Source organism: Abramis brama (assembly GCF_963993115.1).
Source record: "Abramis brama genome assembly, chromosome: 5".
Lineage (NCBI taxonomy): Eukaryota > Metazoa > Chordata > Actinopteri > Cypriniformes > Leuciscidae > Abramis > Abramis brama.
This window is the reverse complement of record NC_139967.1, coordinates 17,361,732-17,381,813: the sequence shown is the minus strand read 5'-3', so window position 1 is coordinate 17,381,813 and position 20,082 is coordinate 17,361,732. Positions and strand designations below refer to the sequence as shown.

The 20,082-nt window shown below is 36.6% G+C and overlaps 1 protein-coding gene across 1 annotated transcript in view; it reads left to right on the top strand.

The window, feature by feature from the left end:
- The window catches only part of whrnb (whirlin b), a 53,408-nt gene that overhangs the window by 29,806 nt on the left and 3,520 nt on the right, over positions 1-20,082 (top strand). The window contains exons 5-11 of the mRNA XM_084115719.1: positions 321-360; positions 10,126-10,329; positions 10,500-10,709; positions 11,868-11,936; positions 13,499-14,096; positions 16,295-16,476; positions 16,735-16,851. Coding sequence (XP_083971845.1) covers positions 321-360; positions 10,126-10,329; positions 10,500-10,709; positions 11,868-11,936; positions 13,499-14,096; positions 16,295-16,476; positions 16,735-16,851 — 1,420 coding nt within the window. The remainder of the gene's footprint in view (positions 1-320; positions 361-10,125; positions 10,330-10,499; positions 10,710-11,867; positions 11,937-13,498; positions 14,097-16,294; positions 16,477-16,734; positions 16,852-20,082) is intronic.

Genomic DNA, 20,082 nt, shown 5'->3' with positions numbered 1-20,082 from the left:
CTGCTTAGCAACAAGATGACAATGTAGCAATATTACAATATTAATTATTAATCTGCAATCCAAGTTACTTTTTTTTCCTGCTCACTAATCTTGTTGATTCACAGTATGGTTCCAATTAAGAAAAGAGAAATCATGGAGTGATACGAGAGATATGAAATGGTGGTGCAATGGACAACAGTTACATTTTGACTACTTAATTACTCATTGAGATTTCCTAATTAGAATCAAGTACTGCAGAAAGCTTTGAAATAATAAAATATGTCTGTTTATGCACTTTCAAATGTATTCATTCCATACTCAAAATCTCTCACTTCTCACAGTGTTCTATCTGTTGATGTCGGAGCTGGAAGTTCAGGAAAGGTGAGGTACAAAATGCACTAACATTTTTGAATTCTAACTGTTTAGATTTCATTTGATTTCTCTTTAATATGTCTAACCGCATGCCATTTTATGGTTTTATTTCCAAGTAATGAGTCTAAGAAATAGGAATACAAAAATCTAATATTAAGGTCAGTGTGATATTGAAAATATGAATGTATTGGCTTGACATCATATTCTTTTGCAGTCTATCCAGAGATCAGAGCAATCAAGCTTTTTTAGTGTGCAAATTGAATAAACACTGCTATCTCAGAGCAAACACACTATAGCAAAAAAGTGTGTGTGCTTTGTGTCTATGCTAACAGTGTGTCCCATCACAACACATGGTTTATTGTCTTTTTGAGATTTTATCTGATGGTTGTTAATGGATTGTCTTTGCACAGCTTTAAGGCCGTGATCTCTGTCTAACGCATACACATCACTCCATTACTGAGTACAAAGGACAGATCTGAGCTGGGAGACATCAGACTGCTCTCATTGTGTGAAGGACCTGTCTCATCTGCTGAAGACAGGGAGGAACACTTGCATCCTGCTGGGCAAAGCTCTCTTAGGGTTTGAGTGGCCTTCCCTGAGCTGTGGAGCACACATGATGTTTATCCACATGGTATATTTTACATATAGGGTGACTAAAGAATGGTTAGAGGACCCCGTGGAAGAGAAGGCGACAGGGAAATTACAGCATCTGCCATTTTTTGAATGATTGTCACTTATTTAATTCAACCTTCCATCCCAAAAATGAGCTTTTGAAGTGAATGTCTTCCTTTACTGGAAATGATTATGGAGTTTGATGGCAGGAGCTTGTGTGTCCTTATCTTCTCTTGTAACACTTTTCAATTCTATTTCCCATTCCGCACATTCCAAGTCATGTCAGTGGACTTTGGCACAAGTGCAGGAATTCTGAGACCCATTTATGTGCAAGGTGACCTACAGGATTGAGAAGGATCTTCACTGAAGTAGTATTATAAATATATAGAGGATTGAGCCATTATCGGTAGCAGAGAAATAGAAGCGTCAGTCAAGAGACCTCGAAATACAGCCCCACTCACACAGTTTAACAGCGATAAACAAAGAAATTGTTTTTTCACAGTCATATTAAGCTTATAGTTGTATATTACTTTATGCTGTGGAGGAAGGTGATTTCTCAAACTTTGTTGTCTTTTTTGGGGATCCCATGGTCATGGAAAGCCTGAAATATCAGGGAAATCTTAAGCATTACTAGGCGACAGGCTTTCTTAATAAATGTAAAGTTATTCATAAATTAATACAATAATTAAATTAAATCAATTAATAAAATGTTGGAAGAAATCAAGGAAAATGTATAGAGAATTGTTCAATCTGTGCTCAGATGTAAATAATTTAATTGGCTAGAATTTGTGGTTTGTGCAGTGATTTTTTTTTATAATCCTCATGAAAATACCTTGGTTATGGGGACCCTGTTCATTGGCTTTAAAGGGATAGCCACCCCCCCCACCCCCCAACCCCAGCCAAAAAAAATTTTTTTTATCATTTACTTACATTCATGGTCATTACCAACCAAACCAGATCAGAAGTCTAATCCAGAGCACCTGTACCTACATCAACAGCAACTTGGAGGAGTTTGAAATTCAGATTTTGTCTTATTTACATCATGACAATAGTAACCGCCGCACTGGACTACTACGTCTTCTGACACAGTGGCAGAAACTTAGGAGGCTGGCATGCGCTGCTTTTTTCCTTGGTGTCATCCCTGCCGGTCTCAAAACATGTCTCCATTGTATTGTAATTTTCTGCTCAACTGACTCAACAACACAACCTTGTTTCTGCAGTGACTTTCAGCATGTTTCCTACAAAACGTCTCACATGTTTACATTTTACGTGGCGTGATAAAGTGACATAAACCACGCAAAATCCGATTAGAACGGTCAGACTGAAGCGGATTTCCAGAAATGCTGATACTAATAGGATTTCAAACCACATATAAATGTAGCTCAAAACTGATTTGTAAAAAGCATGTTTCATGTGATTTTTATTTTGCCATTCACAGTTGCTTAGAGGGTTAGTTCACCCAAAAATGAAAATTCTGTCAGTAATTACTCACCCTCATGTTGTTCCAACCCCGTAAGACCTTCGTTCATCTTCGGAACACAAATTAAGATATTTTTGATTAAATCTGAGAGCTGGATCACTCCTCCATAGGCTTCTAAGGGATTATAACTTGCTGGCCCAGAAGACATCGTTAATATAGTCCAAGTGACTACAGTGGCTCAATCTTAAGTTTATAAAGCGACGAGAATACTTTTTGTGCGCAGATTTACTACGTGAAAAAACTCGAGGCCCAGAGAGAAGGAAATGAATAGTGGAATAAAGTCGTTATTTTGGGTTTTTTTTGCGCACAAAAAGTATTCTCATCGCTTTATAATCTTAAGATTGAGCCACTGTAGTCACTTGGACTATATTAATGATGTCTTTAATACATTTTCTGGGCCAGCAAGTTATAATGTCTTAGAAGCCTATGGAGGAGTGAGACAGCTCTCAGATTTAATCAAAAATATCTTAATTTGTGTTCCGAAAATGAACGAAGGTCTTACAGGGTTGGAACAACATGAGGGTGAGTAATTACTGACAGAATTTTCATTTTTGGGTGAACTAACCCTTTAATATGATCGGATTCCATTCAAATATGCACAAAAATCTGATTTGAACTGACAGTCTGAACGAGGCTTGAGCCACAACTCTGAATCATATACACACTTATAACTGATTTAAACACATGTTGTTTTGCAGATAAATGTAGATTAAAAGCTTTTTTCAAATGAAGCCATTGATTTATTCAGAGCAGCCACTATGTTTCCTCTCACAGTAATTAGCTAGATCATCATTGTGGATTGGAGAGGCATTCATTGTAACTCAGACGATTACAGTCAGAACTGCTTTAGGCTTACACAATTACATTTGAATGAGGACAGGAAAATAGATGCATCGATCAATGCTGAAACATAAATTAAGCGATAATTTATTTGCTAATTTGTTGTTAATCCTTGTGCTAAAAAGGCAACATAGTCATCCTTCGTTGTATTCAAAGTGTGGAGTTAGGGAACTTAAAGGACTAAAGAGGAAAGATTGGTTCTGAGACAATCAGATCTTTTCTATGTTTTCTGGATTCAAATTGTATTTTGACTCAGTAACCTTAAGCTGTTTGTTTAGCTTGTTTGGTCGCACGTAAATAACCCCTCTCAGTCCCAAACAAACTGCTTTAGGCTGGGCTGCCCGCTGCCCTCCCCTCATGTCTCCTGTGCCTCAGGCCTGGCATGCTTTTATTTTGTTGGAATGAACCAGAGTCTTCCATCATTCAGCGGGCAAGCGAGAGGGCCGTGTCCTTCTTGAAGGCTTCACGGAACAGATACAATACAAGCTGTCCATCATGTGTAGCCTGAAGAATCAGAGCTTCAACAAGCCTGAGCAAACCACTTCAAATAGGACTTAAGTAGGTCACTCATAATACACCTGGTTGAACACTATTGTGTACCCGGCGTGCCAGTCCCCCCTCCTTGTCTGCGTTAGTAGGTTTATTGTTGACTACTTTTTTTATGATGTACATATTATGGAAAAAAAGACTTGTTTTGATTTATTGGAGTTTTTTTTTATTTTTTATGTTTTAGCAAATCTATAGCCTACACAGAACACAATGTGTAGTGTTAAATTTCAGAGAATTTGCTCTAAAATTAAAATTACTAGTTTAAATGAGCCTGAATGACTTTATTGTCTTTAGTGGATTACAAAAGGTTAATTTTTAAAGAATATCCTTGCCACTTTATTCAATATTCAAAGTGTTGGAGAGGAGCATGTTAATCTAATCCTGCAAATTACAACACAAGAAAAAGTATTAAAAAACAAAACGATAGATAGATAGATAGATAGATAGATAGATAGATAGATAGATAGATAGATAGATAGATAGTAGGGATGTGCAAAGCAGCCGATATTTGTATCTGTATTTGTATTTGTTGAGGGGGGAAAAGTATTTGTATTTGTATTTGTATTCGAGTAAAATTCTAAATAGGTGTAAAAATCCATTTTTTTTGCGTTACACTTCTAATACACTTCAGGTTCCAGAACAGGAACCTGCTGTAAACCAGATTTTAAACTGAGTCAGGCCCGTTTATTGTAACTTAATTGTTGCTTTTAAATTTTCCTGTATAATAAATTAAATGAATGAATTTACTTTATAGTGTAAGTATTCTTTAATTATATCCATTATAATAATTATGGATATGCAATATTGGTTGATGTTTTTCCTTAAATCCAGCAATGAACATGTAACAACGAATGTCATTAAAAAAAAAAAAACATAACAGCCATTACCTACGTTAACGTTACTCTGTCAACAGCCTTGTCTAAATTACCGAGCTAACAGAGCTACTAGTGTTGTCACGGTACCAAAATTTTAGTATTCGGTACTAATACCAGTGAAAATCCACGGTTCTCGGTACCAATTTCCGTACCAAAGCTTAATTTAGATTAAGTTTACATATATTAAAGTGTATATCACGGTTACAAAGATGGAAACTGTAGTATTAAAAACACTTTACAATAAGATTCCATTTGTTAGATAACATTAGATAAAATGACCTAACAATAAACAATAGTTATACTGTCGCAATTATTCTCCTTGGGGTTAATTTAAAAATACATTTTTAAAATCAAAAGTTAACATTATTTATGTTAACATTATTTAATGCACAATGAATGAAGTGAACAAACATCACCAATCAAGTGTATGTATTAAATAACATTCACAAACATTAATTAATGTTGTAAAAATATATTGTTCACTCAATGTGTTGATGTTAGACAACGCATTAAGTAATGTTAATGAATAGTATCTTATTGTAGCGTTACCAAACTATACAGGAGATAAAACGTGTTTTATTTGACTTGACTGTACTTTTATTTAATCTAAAACTGCATTCATATTTCATTTTAAAAGGGCTTTTTAAACCTGTTAAGAGTTATCCAGCCAAGAATAAGCCTAGAACTGCTTTTCTGACGGACTGATATTAATAACATAATGACGGCTTTTTATTTCACTTCTCATCTCCATAAATATAAAGCTAATGCAAGGGCTAGAAATCAATTAATATTGGCTCTTTCCTCCTTTCTTATCAACAAGTGGATTTACAGCCACCACATCAGCAGCACCGCCGGTCAGGAAACACAGCTTTTTGAAATAAATTTTTACTTGTTCCCGAATACAAATATTTTTAAAGTATTTGTTCGAAATAAGTATTCGTAAAAAACACATTATTTGTGCCTTTCCGAATACCGTATTCGGGTTCGGCTCCACCCCTAATAGATAGATATGAATATTCTTCAAAAATGTACCTTTTGTTTCACTAAAGGAAACAAATTACTGTTTAAAATGGTTAGTGAGATTTGTTTTAAATTGCAATTGATCAATTGTGACAGTAAAGACTTTTATAATGTTACAAAAGATTTCAAATAAATATTTCTATTAATCAAAGAATCCAAAAAAATATTGTGGTTTCCAAAACAAATATTAAGCAGCAAAACTGTTTTCAACATTGATAATAATAAGATAATAATAATAATAATAATGATGCTGAAAATTCAGCTTTGCCACCACAGGAATAAAAATAGTTAAAAGAATAGTTCGATATTTCTCAGTTCAGCAATAGTCCTTGGTGGAACTGAGACTGGTAATGTGTGTTTGTTGTGGGGGATGAGTCGGTCATAGGGTGCTTATGTACAGGTATGTGCATTGAAACTACAGAGTTAATCTGTCCGAGGGAATCTTATCCTGAGTTATTGATTAAGGCTGGCAAAGTGGAACACCAAGGGACCGTTTTAGTGATCAGGACTGTGGATCAGCAATATCCAGGAATGAGTGCAGTAATGAGGGATGGATGGGACTCCTGGCATTATCAGACTATAGGCTCTCTGAGATAAAGTGCAAAGCAGCTTGCCAAATATAACCTTCATATAAGATGAGATTTTGTTGTTGTTGGTTAATATGAATGTTTAAAATGTGGGTTTTGAAAATTTATTTCTACAAGCTATAAGGTTTTTATTGCAAATTATATAATTTCCTTTGAGTGCAATTCAAACTTTGGATTTCTGGACACTCGGCCTCATAATTTATAAGATGTGCTTAAATCCCCCTAAATGTGATTGTTTGATGATTTACCAAATCTTTGTTGTGCGATTACTTATAGCATCCACCCATGACAAATTGGTGTTTAAGAAACATTTATGGTTATTATTATTATTAGTTGAAATGGTTGTGCAGTTTTTTTTTCTTTTTGGCTCCATAGCTATTGAAATATCTATTGAAATATTTCTGTATACATATCAGTTCTGAATACACAAGCATGTTTTTCCCACTTCTCTTCTTCAAAAACATTTGCTTGCATGCTTTTCAGTTTGCATACTTGGCATGCTTTAACATATTTTCATGCCAGTTTTTTTCTTTATAAATTTAGATTTGTTTTTTCACTTAAATGTATGATTAAAACCATTGAATTTGGTTTCAAATGTGATCGCACATACATTTTATAAATTGAGGGCTCAGGTGTCAGCTGCTTTAATACACTGTTAGCATAAGCACTCTACATTGCAACTAATAACCAGCTTTTCTCTGTTATCTATACAGCAATCACATTGGTTAGTAACTTTATAATGTAAAGTTTGACATGTACTTTCTGATGGCAGCAGGATGAAAATTAGCACTTTGTAGAACACTGAACAGAGGCAAAAGACGTGATAATTCAATAATTAAGCTGTCTGTGTTACAGCCATACATATTTCATACTGAGTATTTTGAGTCTGATCATGAACTGGTCTGAAGAAGTTTGTACCACTGATCATGTGTGAGTAGAGAAAGAGAATAGGAAATCCTTGAGGAAGGGAAAGACATTCCTATTTTTCTTCAAATGAAAGCACTCAAGGACAGATGCAACTAAATACAAAAAAATATTGATTTCGCAAGCAAAGCACAGTGCTTGTCAGAGCAAACCCGTCTCTTCTCTGTCTGTCTCATTCTCATTCTCTTTCCCTGATCTTTATCTTTCTTTCCCTTTTTATTTGATGTCACTTTAATAGCACATACACTACCGTTCCAAAGGTTTAGGGTGTTTTTGAAAGAAGTTTCTTATGCTCACCAAGGCTACACGTATTTGATCACAGATATAGTATAGTAAAAACAATAATTACAATATAAAATAACTTTTCTATTTAAAATATTTAAAAATGTAATTTCATTTAAGGGGATTCTCTGATTTATAGAAAATTAAAGAGAACAGCATTTATATGAAATATTATTGTTTTATAACAATGTAAAAGTGTTTATATCAGTTTACATCCTTGCTGAATAAAAGTATTAATTTCTTCTTTAAAAAAAAAAAATCAAACTTTTGAACGATAGTGTGTATTCATATATTATATTCGCATATTCTCTTACACATAAGTATTGTTTTTTCCTGCTGTCTGATTCTATATCAGACCCTTTTTTTAAGTTACGACCCACCAGTTGAGAGCCACTCTGCTTCGTTGTTGAACGGATGTGTCCCTATTTTCTCTCACACTGACCTATATTGAAGGTTTGTGTATCGAATGTCTTTAAAAATGTTTCTTTTCTGAAGATTCTTTTTTTCTCACTGTACGTCATTAGCTAGATACCTGGGGGCATAGATATACTATGCTTGGTTTTTCAATGTTTGTTGTTTTTTTTATAGCACCTGCAGATATAGAGGCAGGGAGAGTGAGAGAGGTGAAGCTGGTTGACAGATACTGGAGTTATTGTGATGTAGGTCTGATTAAGGAGAACGTCTAAAAGTAGAAATCAGAGGAGAGGCATGTTTTCAGAAGGAAAGGTGCATGACTAGTTCAATAAGAGAGAGAGAGACAGAGAGAGAGCAAGTTTGTTACCCCAGGGGATGTAGCATTACATATTAGACATGGCTGACTGGTGAGGTCTCGGAGATGCAGTCCTGCAGCTGCTATTCTCTCTTTCCCATGAGTGCCTGCCGCCCACACACTGACCTGACCTGAACATGCACATTACATCAGTTCATATCAACTACATGGAGTGACTAATGATTGCACAACTATTTAATATCAATGTAGCACTACATGCCACTTTGCTTGTTTTCACTTGTGAAAATAAATTAATAACCTTGGCTGTATTTAAAACAGAAGCCAGCTGCCTGCCCAGACGTCAAAGGCAGTGTTTTAATATAAGATACCTCCTAAGGGTTTCAGACAGGCTTCTGAGGCACCATAAAATCATGCACATTATATATATATATATAAAAAAAATCATGAGCTTATTTAGTGACTGCAATGCTAATTTGTCAATAGAAATCGGTTAACTTGAAAAAAGGATATTTGTAAATGTTCACTTTTTCATGCATGCATGAATGTATGTTTAATGTCAAACTCTTACATTTAATCAATAAATTCAATTAGAATAATAAGACACTATAGGAAGTGGCATTTAGATGAATTTACAGATTTTACACAGACTGTTTAATCGGCTTAGACATGTTAGACATGCTATAAATAACACTATTTTGAATATTTAAATATGAAATATATTTAAAAAAATGATATATAAAACTAAAACTTCCAGTAAGTGGTGGCAAGTCTGTGTATTAATGAATGAGCCATTGAATCATCCATTAAAACAATTTGTGGGTCATTAGACAGGGTTGTTATAGTTACCTAAAACTTACAGAGTAGGCAATTTCGTAGCAGCCAGCAATAGCAAGCTAGCTTTAAAAGCTTGAGATCCCACCCTCCTTTTATATTGAACATGAACGCGCACAGTGCCTGCAAATCGTCACGTCTCAAAGCAGTTAACATAACAATAATACTGAACGTAAAAATCTTACAGAGCTCTAGTTGTACCACCTGACTGCTGCAGATTAGTTTCGGCGTTTATAGTGTTGTTGACATAGAAACGCATAAATCCGAGTCTGAGTAGGTGAACAGCTCTGGGTAGAAAGTCACGGGTTACCATCTCGTAATTACGGTTACGACATGCCGTGAGCGCAGCATAAGCTCGTTGTTTTAGTTCAGGAGGAACTGTATTAACTGTGCTGATGATGTGTGATGTCTGTGTGAGCAGGGTGCACTCAGGTATGGAAATACATATGTTGACAGGCAGGATATCGGTCCTGAGACTTCCACAGAAGATATATGTACATGTTTTAATATTTAGACCACTTCTATTATTGATTGCTATCAGGATCTGAAGAGAGTTTCAACCAGTATACCAAAAAGTGTTTATAAAACAAATTGCTTACACTACCTTTAAACAAAAAATTTTTTGAAATAAAATAAACATTAACTGAATTAAAATAACATATAAAGTCCTTAATATTAGTTTATTTCACCGAGCAACAATTCTCATTGTCAATTAGTTTAACTTGATGTAAAGCTCTAATAGCATTTCAATAATACTAAAATAACATGGCTTATTTAGAAATTAAGCAAGTGGCTGTCTTTATAAATGTGTTGTTGAATCACTCGCTCAAATGATTTCTTCATAAACACAGATTCACTTAATAATGAAATACCACTGTGTGTTTCTCTGAGATGCAGTGAAGGATGCAGTTGAAAGGATATGATAAAAATTCAAACAAATGAAGGCATCTTTGTAGACTTGACAACAAGAGGTTTCACACTCCTGTACAACATCACAGTTCATGTAGACACACCCTCTACTGTTTTATCTTCTCTCTTTTGCAGTCAGTCTGTTGTAAAGGTGTTATGCCAGCGGTCGGAGTGGTACGCGCAGGAGCGTGGAACTCGCTGGAGGAACAGGCGTACATGCTTCTAACAGAGACAGAGAGACAGACCATGGGCTACTACATTCAAGAGTACCAGCGCGCACACATCGGGGTAGAGCCTCTGGCCATGGCCTTGTTTGAACTGTTCAACACACACGCCAAGGTTAGGCTGACAGCAAAGAATTGCTAACAAACCATAGTGCCATTGTCTATGCCAGCTTAAAAAAACTCTTAGCTTGATAGCTAGCACTGTATTCAAATGAAAAATGCATCATATTTTGGATGATTTCAGGTTTTTCATTTAATGATCTCTTGGCTGTTCCTGCTTCCCAGCTGTCCTTGCTGGCTGAGGTGCGGACTCTGATCGCTGCGCAGGACCTGGAGCGATTCGACGGGCAGGTGTTACATCGTGAGATGGAGGCGTGGAGAGCTCGGCACGCCGGCCCGGGCCTTCTGCACCCTGATTCTATCTCCGTCACCCATCCAGAGGGCCACGTTCCTTCTGTTTGCCAGCTGACCCCTGCAGTCCCCGGCTACAACAAGGCACGTGGATGTGGTTTTGTGCAGTGCTGGGGATATTAGCATGCACTGGTGGACGAAATTAAAGTACAAGGGCTGGATTCATGAAAATCTTGAAGTTTATATGAATGTGAAGTTCTCAAATATTTTCTTAAGAACATCTTTATTTTTTTCTTAAGAAGAAAATGAAAGGCCTTTGTGTTATTTGATTGAAAGGCAGGTATTGCTCCAAATGAAACACCTCAAAGCCCGTCTTTTTGCACTGCCTGCAGATTACCGTAGGTACCATAATGAGTGCGCAGACTATTTTCGTAAGACTGGCTTGACGGGAGTTAATCACTCAGCATCATGTTTTTAATGCACCGTGTCAAGTTAAAATAGTTATTTTAAAAGAGCCTGTCTCAAGATGCAGTGGTCTTTCCCATTCATTTGTGCTCTCTCTGTCTTGCGCTCTCTCTAAAGTGAATGTGTCCTGTATCTGTGTGCTGCCTCGCTAGTTGTAGCTAGAGTGAACGCATCAAGTGTACGTGCAAATGATCGATTGGTGTCATGTCAGAGTACTCATCCAGATATTCATGGTAGTATTGTATTATATTGTAATGCTTAATATTTGAAACAACCCAATAATTTCAATAAACATCATAAGACAGGTTGGAGGTTAACCTAACTTTAAGTTATTTACGAGGAATTTTAAGAACATTCTTCTCAGGAATATGAATACATCTTAAAGATATCAGTAAGATATTACATGTTTTTGAAAGAGCCAAAGTACAATACAAAATACATCAAAAGTAGTGATGCATAAAAACTATATTAATATAATATAACATTTATGTATTTGCGTTCAATCCTCATGCTCATAATGCCTATTTGAAGGAAGAGCTAACTTTGTTCAGACTGTTTTCTACTGTGCCTGCATTTAATGGTCTGATCTGTTGTGTCTTGGTAATTTCATGATTTGATTCCAAACATTATTATGAATTGTAAATCTCACTCGACGCAAGCTGGCATTTGAGCTGAACTGATGAGAAAGGCTTAGAAATGAAGAGCTGCCTCTCAAGTGGAGCGTGAATGTCTTAAACACAAACATATTTTTGATTGTATTTCGTTCTGGAGTGATTGTTGCTGTGTACAACCAAGTCATTTCAGTGATTGTTTATGCTTTTTGCTTTGCTTTTTTAGGGTGAGTGCAGGTTGGATGGGAATTTGATGCCACTTGAGAGTCTAAATTCTCTTCCTGATGTTGCTCTGGTGAGTTGATTATATTTTTTGTTGTGTGTCTACATGCTGTTAGATTGGATTAAACAAACGTTTTGTGGAGTAAAATAAGCCAACGTTATAATGGTTTTTGTATTTTATATTTGTGTGTAACAAGGAAGATTTAGGGCTAGGAAAACAAAACATTTATCCCTGCAATACAAAGACTGCAATACAAAGACTGTTAATGTTTCTAACTCATACGGCTGTATTTTTTTTTTATCTCAAAGATCAATATAACAGTCTCATAGTTTGTAATTTAGTAGAGGTTGTGTATATAAACTGTACAGTATGCCTCTACTTGACCTCTTTGTAAATTAAGAATATACAGCATATGCACCCATTAAAGTTAATCCAAAAAATAAAATTGAAAAAGGCACAAAACTCAAAGAAATAATACTAAAAGCAACATATACACTACTGTTCAAAAGTTAGGGTTTGGTAAGATTTTGAAAGGTTGTGAAAGTAGTCAAAATACAGTAAACAAATAATACAATTAAAATACTGTTTTCTATTTGAAAATATTTTATAATGCAATTTATCCCTGTGATGTAAAACTGAATTTTCAGCATCATTACTCCAGTCTTCAGTGTCACATGATCATTCAGAAATCATTCTATACTGATTTGGTGCTAAAGAAACATTTCTTATTATCAATGTTTAGAACTATTATTCTGTTTAATATATTTGTGGAAACTGATTAAAAGAATAGCATTGAAATATATATATTTTTTGTAAAGATACAAAAGTCTTCAGTGTCACTTTTGGTTAATTTACTGCATCCTTTCTGAATAAAAGTATTAATTTCTTTTTTTTTTAAAAAGGCTGATCCCAAACTTTTGAACGGTAGTGTGATTAATTTAATATACAAAAATAAATAAATATATATATATATATATATATATATATATATATATATATATATATATGCTTTCACTTTCAGTAGTTGACTCAACATTGCAAACCTTTACATTGTATTCAATGTAATTTTACACTGCCCTAAAATATGGGGTATCATTTACTAGTCAAAAGAGCTTGTTGCACCATTTATGTCAGTTACTTTGATTTAGCAGAAAATGCATGGTGACATCATAAAATGTGCCGTTAGGTTTTTAAATCAGAACACCCATGTGATAGATTTCCTTTTTATCTACAGTCAAAATAAAGTTTGAATTTGTCAAGTTCAATAGTTTTTTTTTTATTCCACATTTTCTTGTTCTTATTTGATTAAGCATCAGTAGCTCAACATTAACTCTAGTAATCATAAACTATTATCTTGGATGAATCCCAAATTGACCGTCTTGTTATAAACATTTGCTTGTGCTAAATTGATGTACACTGACAACTCTATTATCTGTTAATTTCATAATGTGCTGACTTTTGGGAAGGAAATGTCACCTTTAAAAGCTTTAAAATGTCAGAATGTGTTTTTTTTTTCCCTCTCAGCATTATCATTACCTCCCTCAATGATAATGGATCCTTTAATTGCCTGTCTTAGTATTTGCAAGCGCCTGTGAGGAGATAAATATGGACAATACGTTTATGTTTTATTTCAGGATAAGGTGCAGCCGTCATCTGAGTCACCCCCCTCGTTCAAGCCTCCCCCTCCACCTATTCGACATGCCAGCCCAAAAAGTCAAACCAAACGGCCTTCGTCTAAGCTGTCCCAGACCAACCTGCTCTTTACTGCCCCCTGTAGGCGGCACCAAGAAAACCACACCCACAATCACTCGCACTCGCCCTGCTCTACTCACAACTCCCCGTGTACCATCCACCACACCACTTCCACCTGCTCTGTCCATCACACTCCTCCACCCTGCTCTCACCATCACAGCTCTCCACGGCCATCATCCTATCACGCTAGCCCTTCCTCCGGACCGCCGTGTAGAGATCTGGTTCAGTTTCTGATGAGCAGGCATGCGGCGGGGCTCTCCCCACACCCAGAGTCTCCAAATCGTTCTCGAGAGGGCACCCCAGTGATCTCTCCCCGCTCCTCTCCGTCCCAATCGCCTTCACTGCGAATGCCTGCACCGCCTCCCTGTAGCCCAGAGAAGCTCGAGGGCTCCCCATCTCACAGCTGCGGTGCCACCCAGAACAGCCCACTACACCCTGAGCCGGAGACGGCAGAGGAAAGACTCCAGCCCCAGCTACGAGGTGAAGGCACTCTGAAATTATGGGCCCTATTTTAACGATCTAAGCTCATGGTCTAAAGCGCACAGCGCAAGTGCACTTAGGGCGTGTCCGAATGGGAAATGAGAAAAATGGTTGGCGCACACGGTGCATGGTCTAAAAGGGTTGTCCCTATTCTCTTAATGAGTAATGGGTGTATTTTGGGCGTAACGTGCAATAAACCAATCAGAGTCTCATCTCAAATTCCCTTTAAAATCCAGTTGCGTTCACGCCATGGCGGATTCGGAAAGCGGAAAAGCTGAACACTTCTCTAGTGAGGAAACGGATCTGCTCGTGCATGAGGTTAAAGCGCACGAGCTGACCATCTATAGGCTCACATTACTAATGCGCTCTTTAAAAAAAAAATAATACTGCGCCATTGACTTATGACTTTAGACCAGGTTTTTGTTGGGCAATGGCGCAGTCTTATTTCAGTAGTCTCAAAATAGCAACGCACCAACAATGCGCCCGAACACACCTCGTTTTCAGACCAGCATGCCCATGGGCGTACAAATGGGCACAAATGTATTTGCTATTTAAATAACGTGGCGCAGGACGTGAAAATTATAACTGCGTCGGCTGAAACTAGCAAAAAGCACTTGAGTCGCGCCTGGCGCCGCATTGCGCCAAGTATATTTATAAGTATATGCACTATATCTTAAAGGGATAGTTTACCCAAAAATGAAAATTCTGTCATCATTGACTACGTTTACATGTGCACCAATACTGCGATTTTTTCCAGTTATCAGAGTAAGGACTTAATCGTAGTAAGATGTTTCCATGACAGAGCAAACCTCTTTACTCCCATTTACATGCAATTTTCATTATTCTGATCATGCTAAGAAGTGTGATTATTTTTACCGCCATTATTAATAGGAGTATTGTATTTACATGAGGTAAAGTTTAATCACAATATTGCCAAAAACCCATTATAATAGCATTTTATGAGTATATGAGTGTGCATGTAATGCATTTCAAACCTGTAATCACTTTTTTCTGTGGAACACAAAAGCAGACATGGCCAACAAACAGTTTTGGTTAACTTTCATTAAAGGTGCATTGTGTAATATTTAGGAGAATCTGTAGACAGAAATGCAATATAATATACATAACTATGTTTTCAGTGTTGTATAAAGACCTTACATAATGAACCGTTATGTTTTTATTACCTTAGAATGAGCCATTTCTATCTACATACACCGCGGGTCCCCTTACATTGAAATCCATTTTGCGCCAACATGTTTCTACAGTGGCCCTAAACGGACAAACTACTTAAAACTACTTTAAATACACAAGATAACAAGGGGCTAACATGGGACAGGTGAAGGTGATTAATAGAAACAAATGAGAGTAACTATGGAAAAAAACAAGGTACAAAGCAAACATGAACTAAAAACAGGAATAGAACACAAACAATAGGAAGAGAACACAAACAATAGGAACAGAAAACACGTCCTTAAAAACAAGACAGGGGTCATGACAATAATTTTACACATTATTATAATTATCGTTTTTTCACAAGAAATGTAATTTAAAGTTCGGTTGGTATCCACAGAGCATTTTTGGTTGTGATGTTTATTTTACTGTATCTGTTATATAATAAATAGAAAAAATTAACTGCACAGTTTAGGTCCTGCTGTTAAATTTTAAGATTAATATTTTTGAAACGTATCAAGTTAGAATTTTTCCTGTATAATGTACAGAATTAGTTAGTGTGAGAATGTCTTTCATACACAAGCAAAATGGACATTATAATGGAAATATACCAAAATGAATCACAATCGAACTGAATCAGGGAATCTCTATCGATACCCAGCCCTGTTGAATACGCATTACAAAAAATGGCTTTAGATGTCAATATAAAGATAAAAGAAGGTATCTAGGCTTTAATCTATCAAATGGCAGGATACCTTATTACAGAATGCACATAGGGGTCAGGTGGCATCTCATTCATTTGAAATAATTAGTCACACTAATTTAACATGCTAAATTGACAGCCATAGTAGGTACATCTAAACTTTGATGAAGTTCAGCACTTAGGGAATTCATCCAGCTGTATAACTCTTTTCGGATTCAGCTAATGTGTGAGGTTCACATAAATTCTGAATGCAGACCTCTAATCTCCGAAAGCTAAATTGTGTGGTTATTTATGGCTTTGTGTGCTCATTTGTCTATATTCCCAGGAGCCACCCTGTCCCAGCTGTCAGACAGCGGACAGACTCTGAGCGAGGACAGTGGAGTGGATATCGCAGAGGCTGGAGGGTTGAGTAAGGACAGCAGCCCGCGACCAGGCAAACCTCCCTTCCTGCAGGTCATAGGTGACACACGCAGAGCGGAAGGACCCGCACAGGCCTCCGCAAAACAGGTGAGAGAGCAGCGACAAGTTCTGTTGTTGATATCATATATCATATAAGCAACTGTTAAACAGATGCGTATATGTCTTAATGTCACATTGTAGGGATTGAATCTCGTTTGTCCTGCTGCTGTTTAAGGAGAGTTTTGATTTTTCTTCATTCATGTTAAACTCTCTTGTCTTCCTCCTCCACATTCCTTGAAATCTCTGTCTTTTTTGTCTTCTTGAGTGTGATGTCTAAAGTAGCATCCATTTTGTTCATTGTTTTAGATGGGAATAATGGAGCCTATATTTGTACGGGTGCCCAAATGTGCCAGTACACTGGGTATTGCTGTTGAAGGGGGTGCCAACACCAGACAGCCTCTGCCACGCATTGCGACCATACAGGTGGGTCAGAATGGGTTCAAGTTCAAAACGACGGCTAAGAAATCTGAAAATAATAGCTGTGTTCCCAACCTTGATGAACTGTCTAATTAGCATGTTGTGGCATCATTACATGATGGCTGTTCCACAAGGAAGGAAGCATAGTTAATTATTGTTTTTTGCCTAAATCTAAGGCAGTATCTATTGTGGCGAAGGCAATCCCAGAATGCATAGCACACAAGATCATTGAAAATATCATATAAATGTTTTGAACGGTAGTGTATTACATCAAAATTTATTATTAAAAATAGTTAATTCTAATTAAAAATGAAATATTTTACTACAAATGCATGAATGTTATGTTATGTAATGTAATGTAGAATATCATATTGTTAGCTTAGCATCACGATACTCTGTTGAAATCAAGTATGAGTCTAATCTGCTTTGCACTTCAAAAGAAGTTGTTTCCTATAACATTCCAAATCAGTAACTTATGAGCTTCCATTAAAAATAAAAAAACTTCTTATATACTGTAGCTAATAGTCTAGAAAGCTAGGTAGCTTGCTGCTGTAAGTTTTGGTGCAGAGCTATAAAGTATGATGATTAAACATTCTGTAGTGTTTAAACTCAGCCACATAGAAATTGTGTGCTGTAACAAATTGAAATGTTAACATAAAAGTATCACAAAGTCTTAGAATTACTATTCCTAGAAAGTACCTTTTGTTCCACTAACGGAAAGGGTAGCTAATGTACTGTGAAGGTCTGACATTACACCCATCAAGGTGCAATATACAGTTATAACTTATATAATGTGTTTTCAGAAAGCTTTTAAAAGCTGTTCTTTCATATACACATGAAAAGCATTCAGTAAAACCTGCTTATTCATCATATGACTAAAATAGCTCGGCATGACAAAACAACTCCAATTTTCATATTAGAAATTACTCATGGCACTGTTAATATTTCCCTATTAGATAGACCCCTGTGCATTTAGCAGTGTTAAGATGCTAGATTAGTCTTTAGTCATAATGTTACTGGAAGTTTTAAATGTAAAGGAGCCGGTTTGTTTTCCTCTCATTTCTTTTATGACCTTTATTCCAGCAACTGTTAGTGTTAACATAGTGCATTAGCATATTCAGGACCCGTTTCTGTGTGCTTACTTCTGTCAGTGCTGTGTTCACTCGACATGAAGGTGAGAGATTTCCCCTTTAGCGCAAAGTGGCTTTGCACAGAAATATGTTTGCTTGCATATTTAAACCTGATGGGGATCAAGCATCTTGTGATATTCCTATAGCTTTAGGAGATGAAAAAATATGAAATTAACATAACTTGCGTCTAATAGCGTTTATAGAGATGTCCAATACTGCTAAATGAGGAGAAAGTGCTTTAGCGGTGTTCTTTGTTGATTGTTGGAGTATCCTTGAAATTTGCATAGAATGTCAGTTTACATAACCAGCATGTGTAAATCTCATCATTGGAAATGTCACAGAAGAGCACAGCCTGTCACAGACCCATCTGGACATGTTCCATAATTAAAAGTGCAGAATATTTTTTTCTCCAGAATATGTCCTGAGACATCACACCTGTTTTTGTTTTTGTTTTTTTGACAGACCTAAGAGTTTGGGGAGCAGCCTACTTTTTTAAGACAATCAGACGCTATGTCTGTTACAACACTCCCTTATTTGTTGGCTAGTCTATCAGAAACAGCAACTGGATTATACTTTTAGAGAGTCAACTGTATACATTCTACTAACTCTAAGTAACTTTGCAACTACATGTTATCTAACTCTTATTAATTTGCAACTACTTGTCAACTCACTCTTGTTAGAGCATTGGTAGACTGTTAAGTTAGGGTTAAGGCCCTGATTTACTTCAACTGATGTGACGTCATTTCGAACAAAATCAGGCCGAAACAAAGTTCGTTTGTTCGTTCGAAACAGCTTGACAATTTTCCGGAAAGATTCGCTTCGGCTGATAAACCCCTTTGTACTAATATTGGTCCGTGGTGATTATGTAATAGGTAGGTGTGCGACCAGGCTCCGCCTTCTTTCATGTGGAAAGTCGGTCGAGATCAGACGTCCGCGAGTGAAAACATGAACACACTGGAGAGATGCTTTATAGTAGAAAATTAAATTGTACTTCTGATGAAAAGAGACACTGATACAGTTTTTCATGTTTAATACAGTAAAGCTGCTTGATTTTAAGCTTTGTATTGTATAAAGTGATATATAAATAAACGTGACTTGAGTGCCGTAGAGCTCGTGGAAACAACCACTTTGCTATGATCAGATGCCTTTATTATGCTTTTTTAAAACGCTTGCTGTTTTTTTAGTTTTGTTGTGTGTTTATTTTGTTATTGAGAGGAAAGCGCACAGCACATATTTACATATTCATATAAACGCCACTCTCAACTGTGTGGGCAGTGTCAGGTGTTCGATAACAGTATATCGCTGCTAACCTATTTCGAACTTCGTTTTACCCCTAAACAAAGAACGAAAAAGAACTTCACAGCGAGTATATCAGGGCCTTTAGGGTTAGTAGAATAAGTTGCCATGTACTTGCAAAAGTTTATTGTAGTCAGTAGAATGTCTGTTGGGGGAAAAATGTTAGCAGATTTTAAGCAGACAGTTTATTAATACTCTAATCACTGGTAGTTGATGTACTACTAGTGTAGAATATCAAAAATGGACCGAAATAAAGTGTTACCAGCAACTGTGAAGAGAAAGTGCTGTTTTAAAGAGCTGTTTGATACAGAATATTCCTCTGCTGATTTTATTGTCTTGAAATGGCTGACCTTCAAAGGAAAGAGAAATAGCTCTGATTTTGAATTAATGAATAGTAAATAGGTGTCAGGGTTGGGTGAAGGAATGAGGTGAGGACTCATTAAATAAAATAAAAACTATCCCATGGGGGAAAACAAGACCAGTATGTGGACAAAGCAGTCCTGGACATGGTAACCGGATCGGATCAGATCAGATCAGATTGGGCAGGGCAGGGCAGGGCAGGGCAGGGCAGGGCAGGGCAGGGCAGGAACGGTATATATAAAACGATGAACTGGCACAGGAAGGAAAACACAAGGAGAATAAATAGGGAGAGCAAACAAAGCAAGTCACGAGGAGGACAGGTGGGGCAAATTAACCAATAATCAGATAACAAGATGGGCGGGGTTAGACAATCGACAGGAGATCACATGGCACATAGAAACAAACATGAAAAGCCATGTGCTCACACCAAACAATGGCCAGTGAACACAAT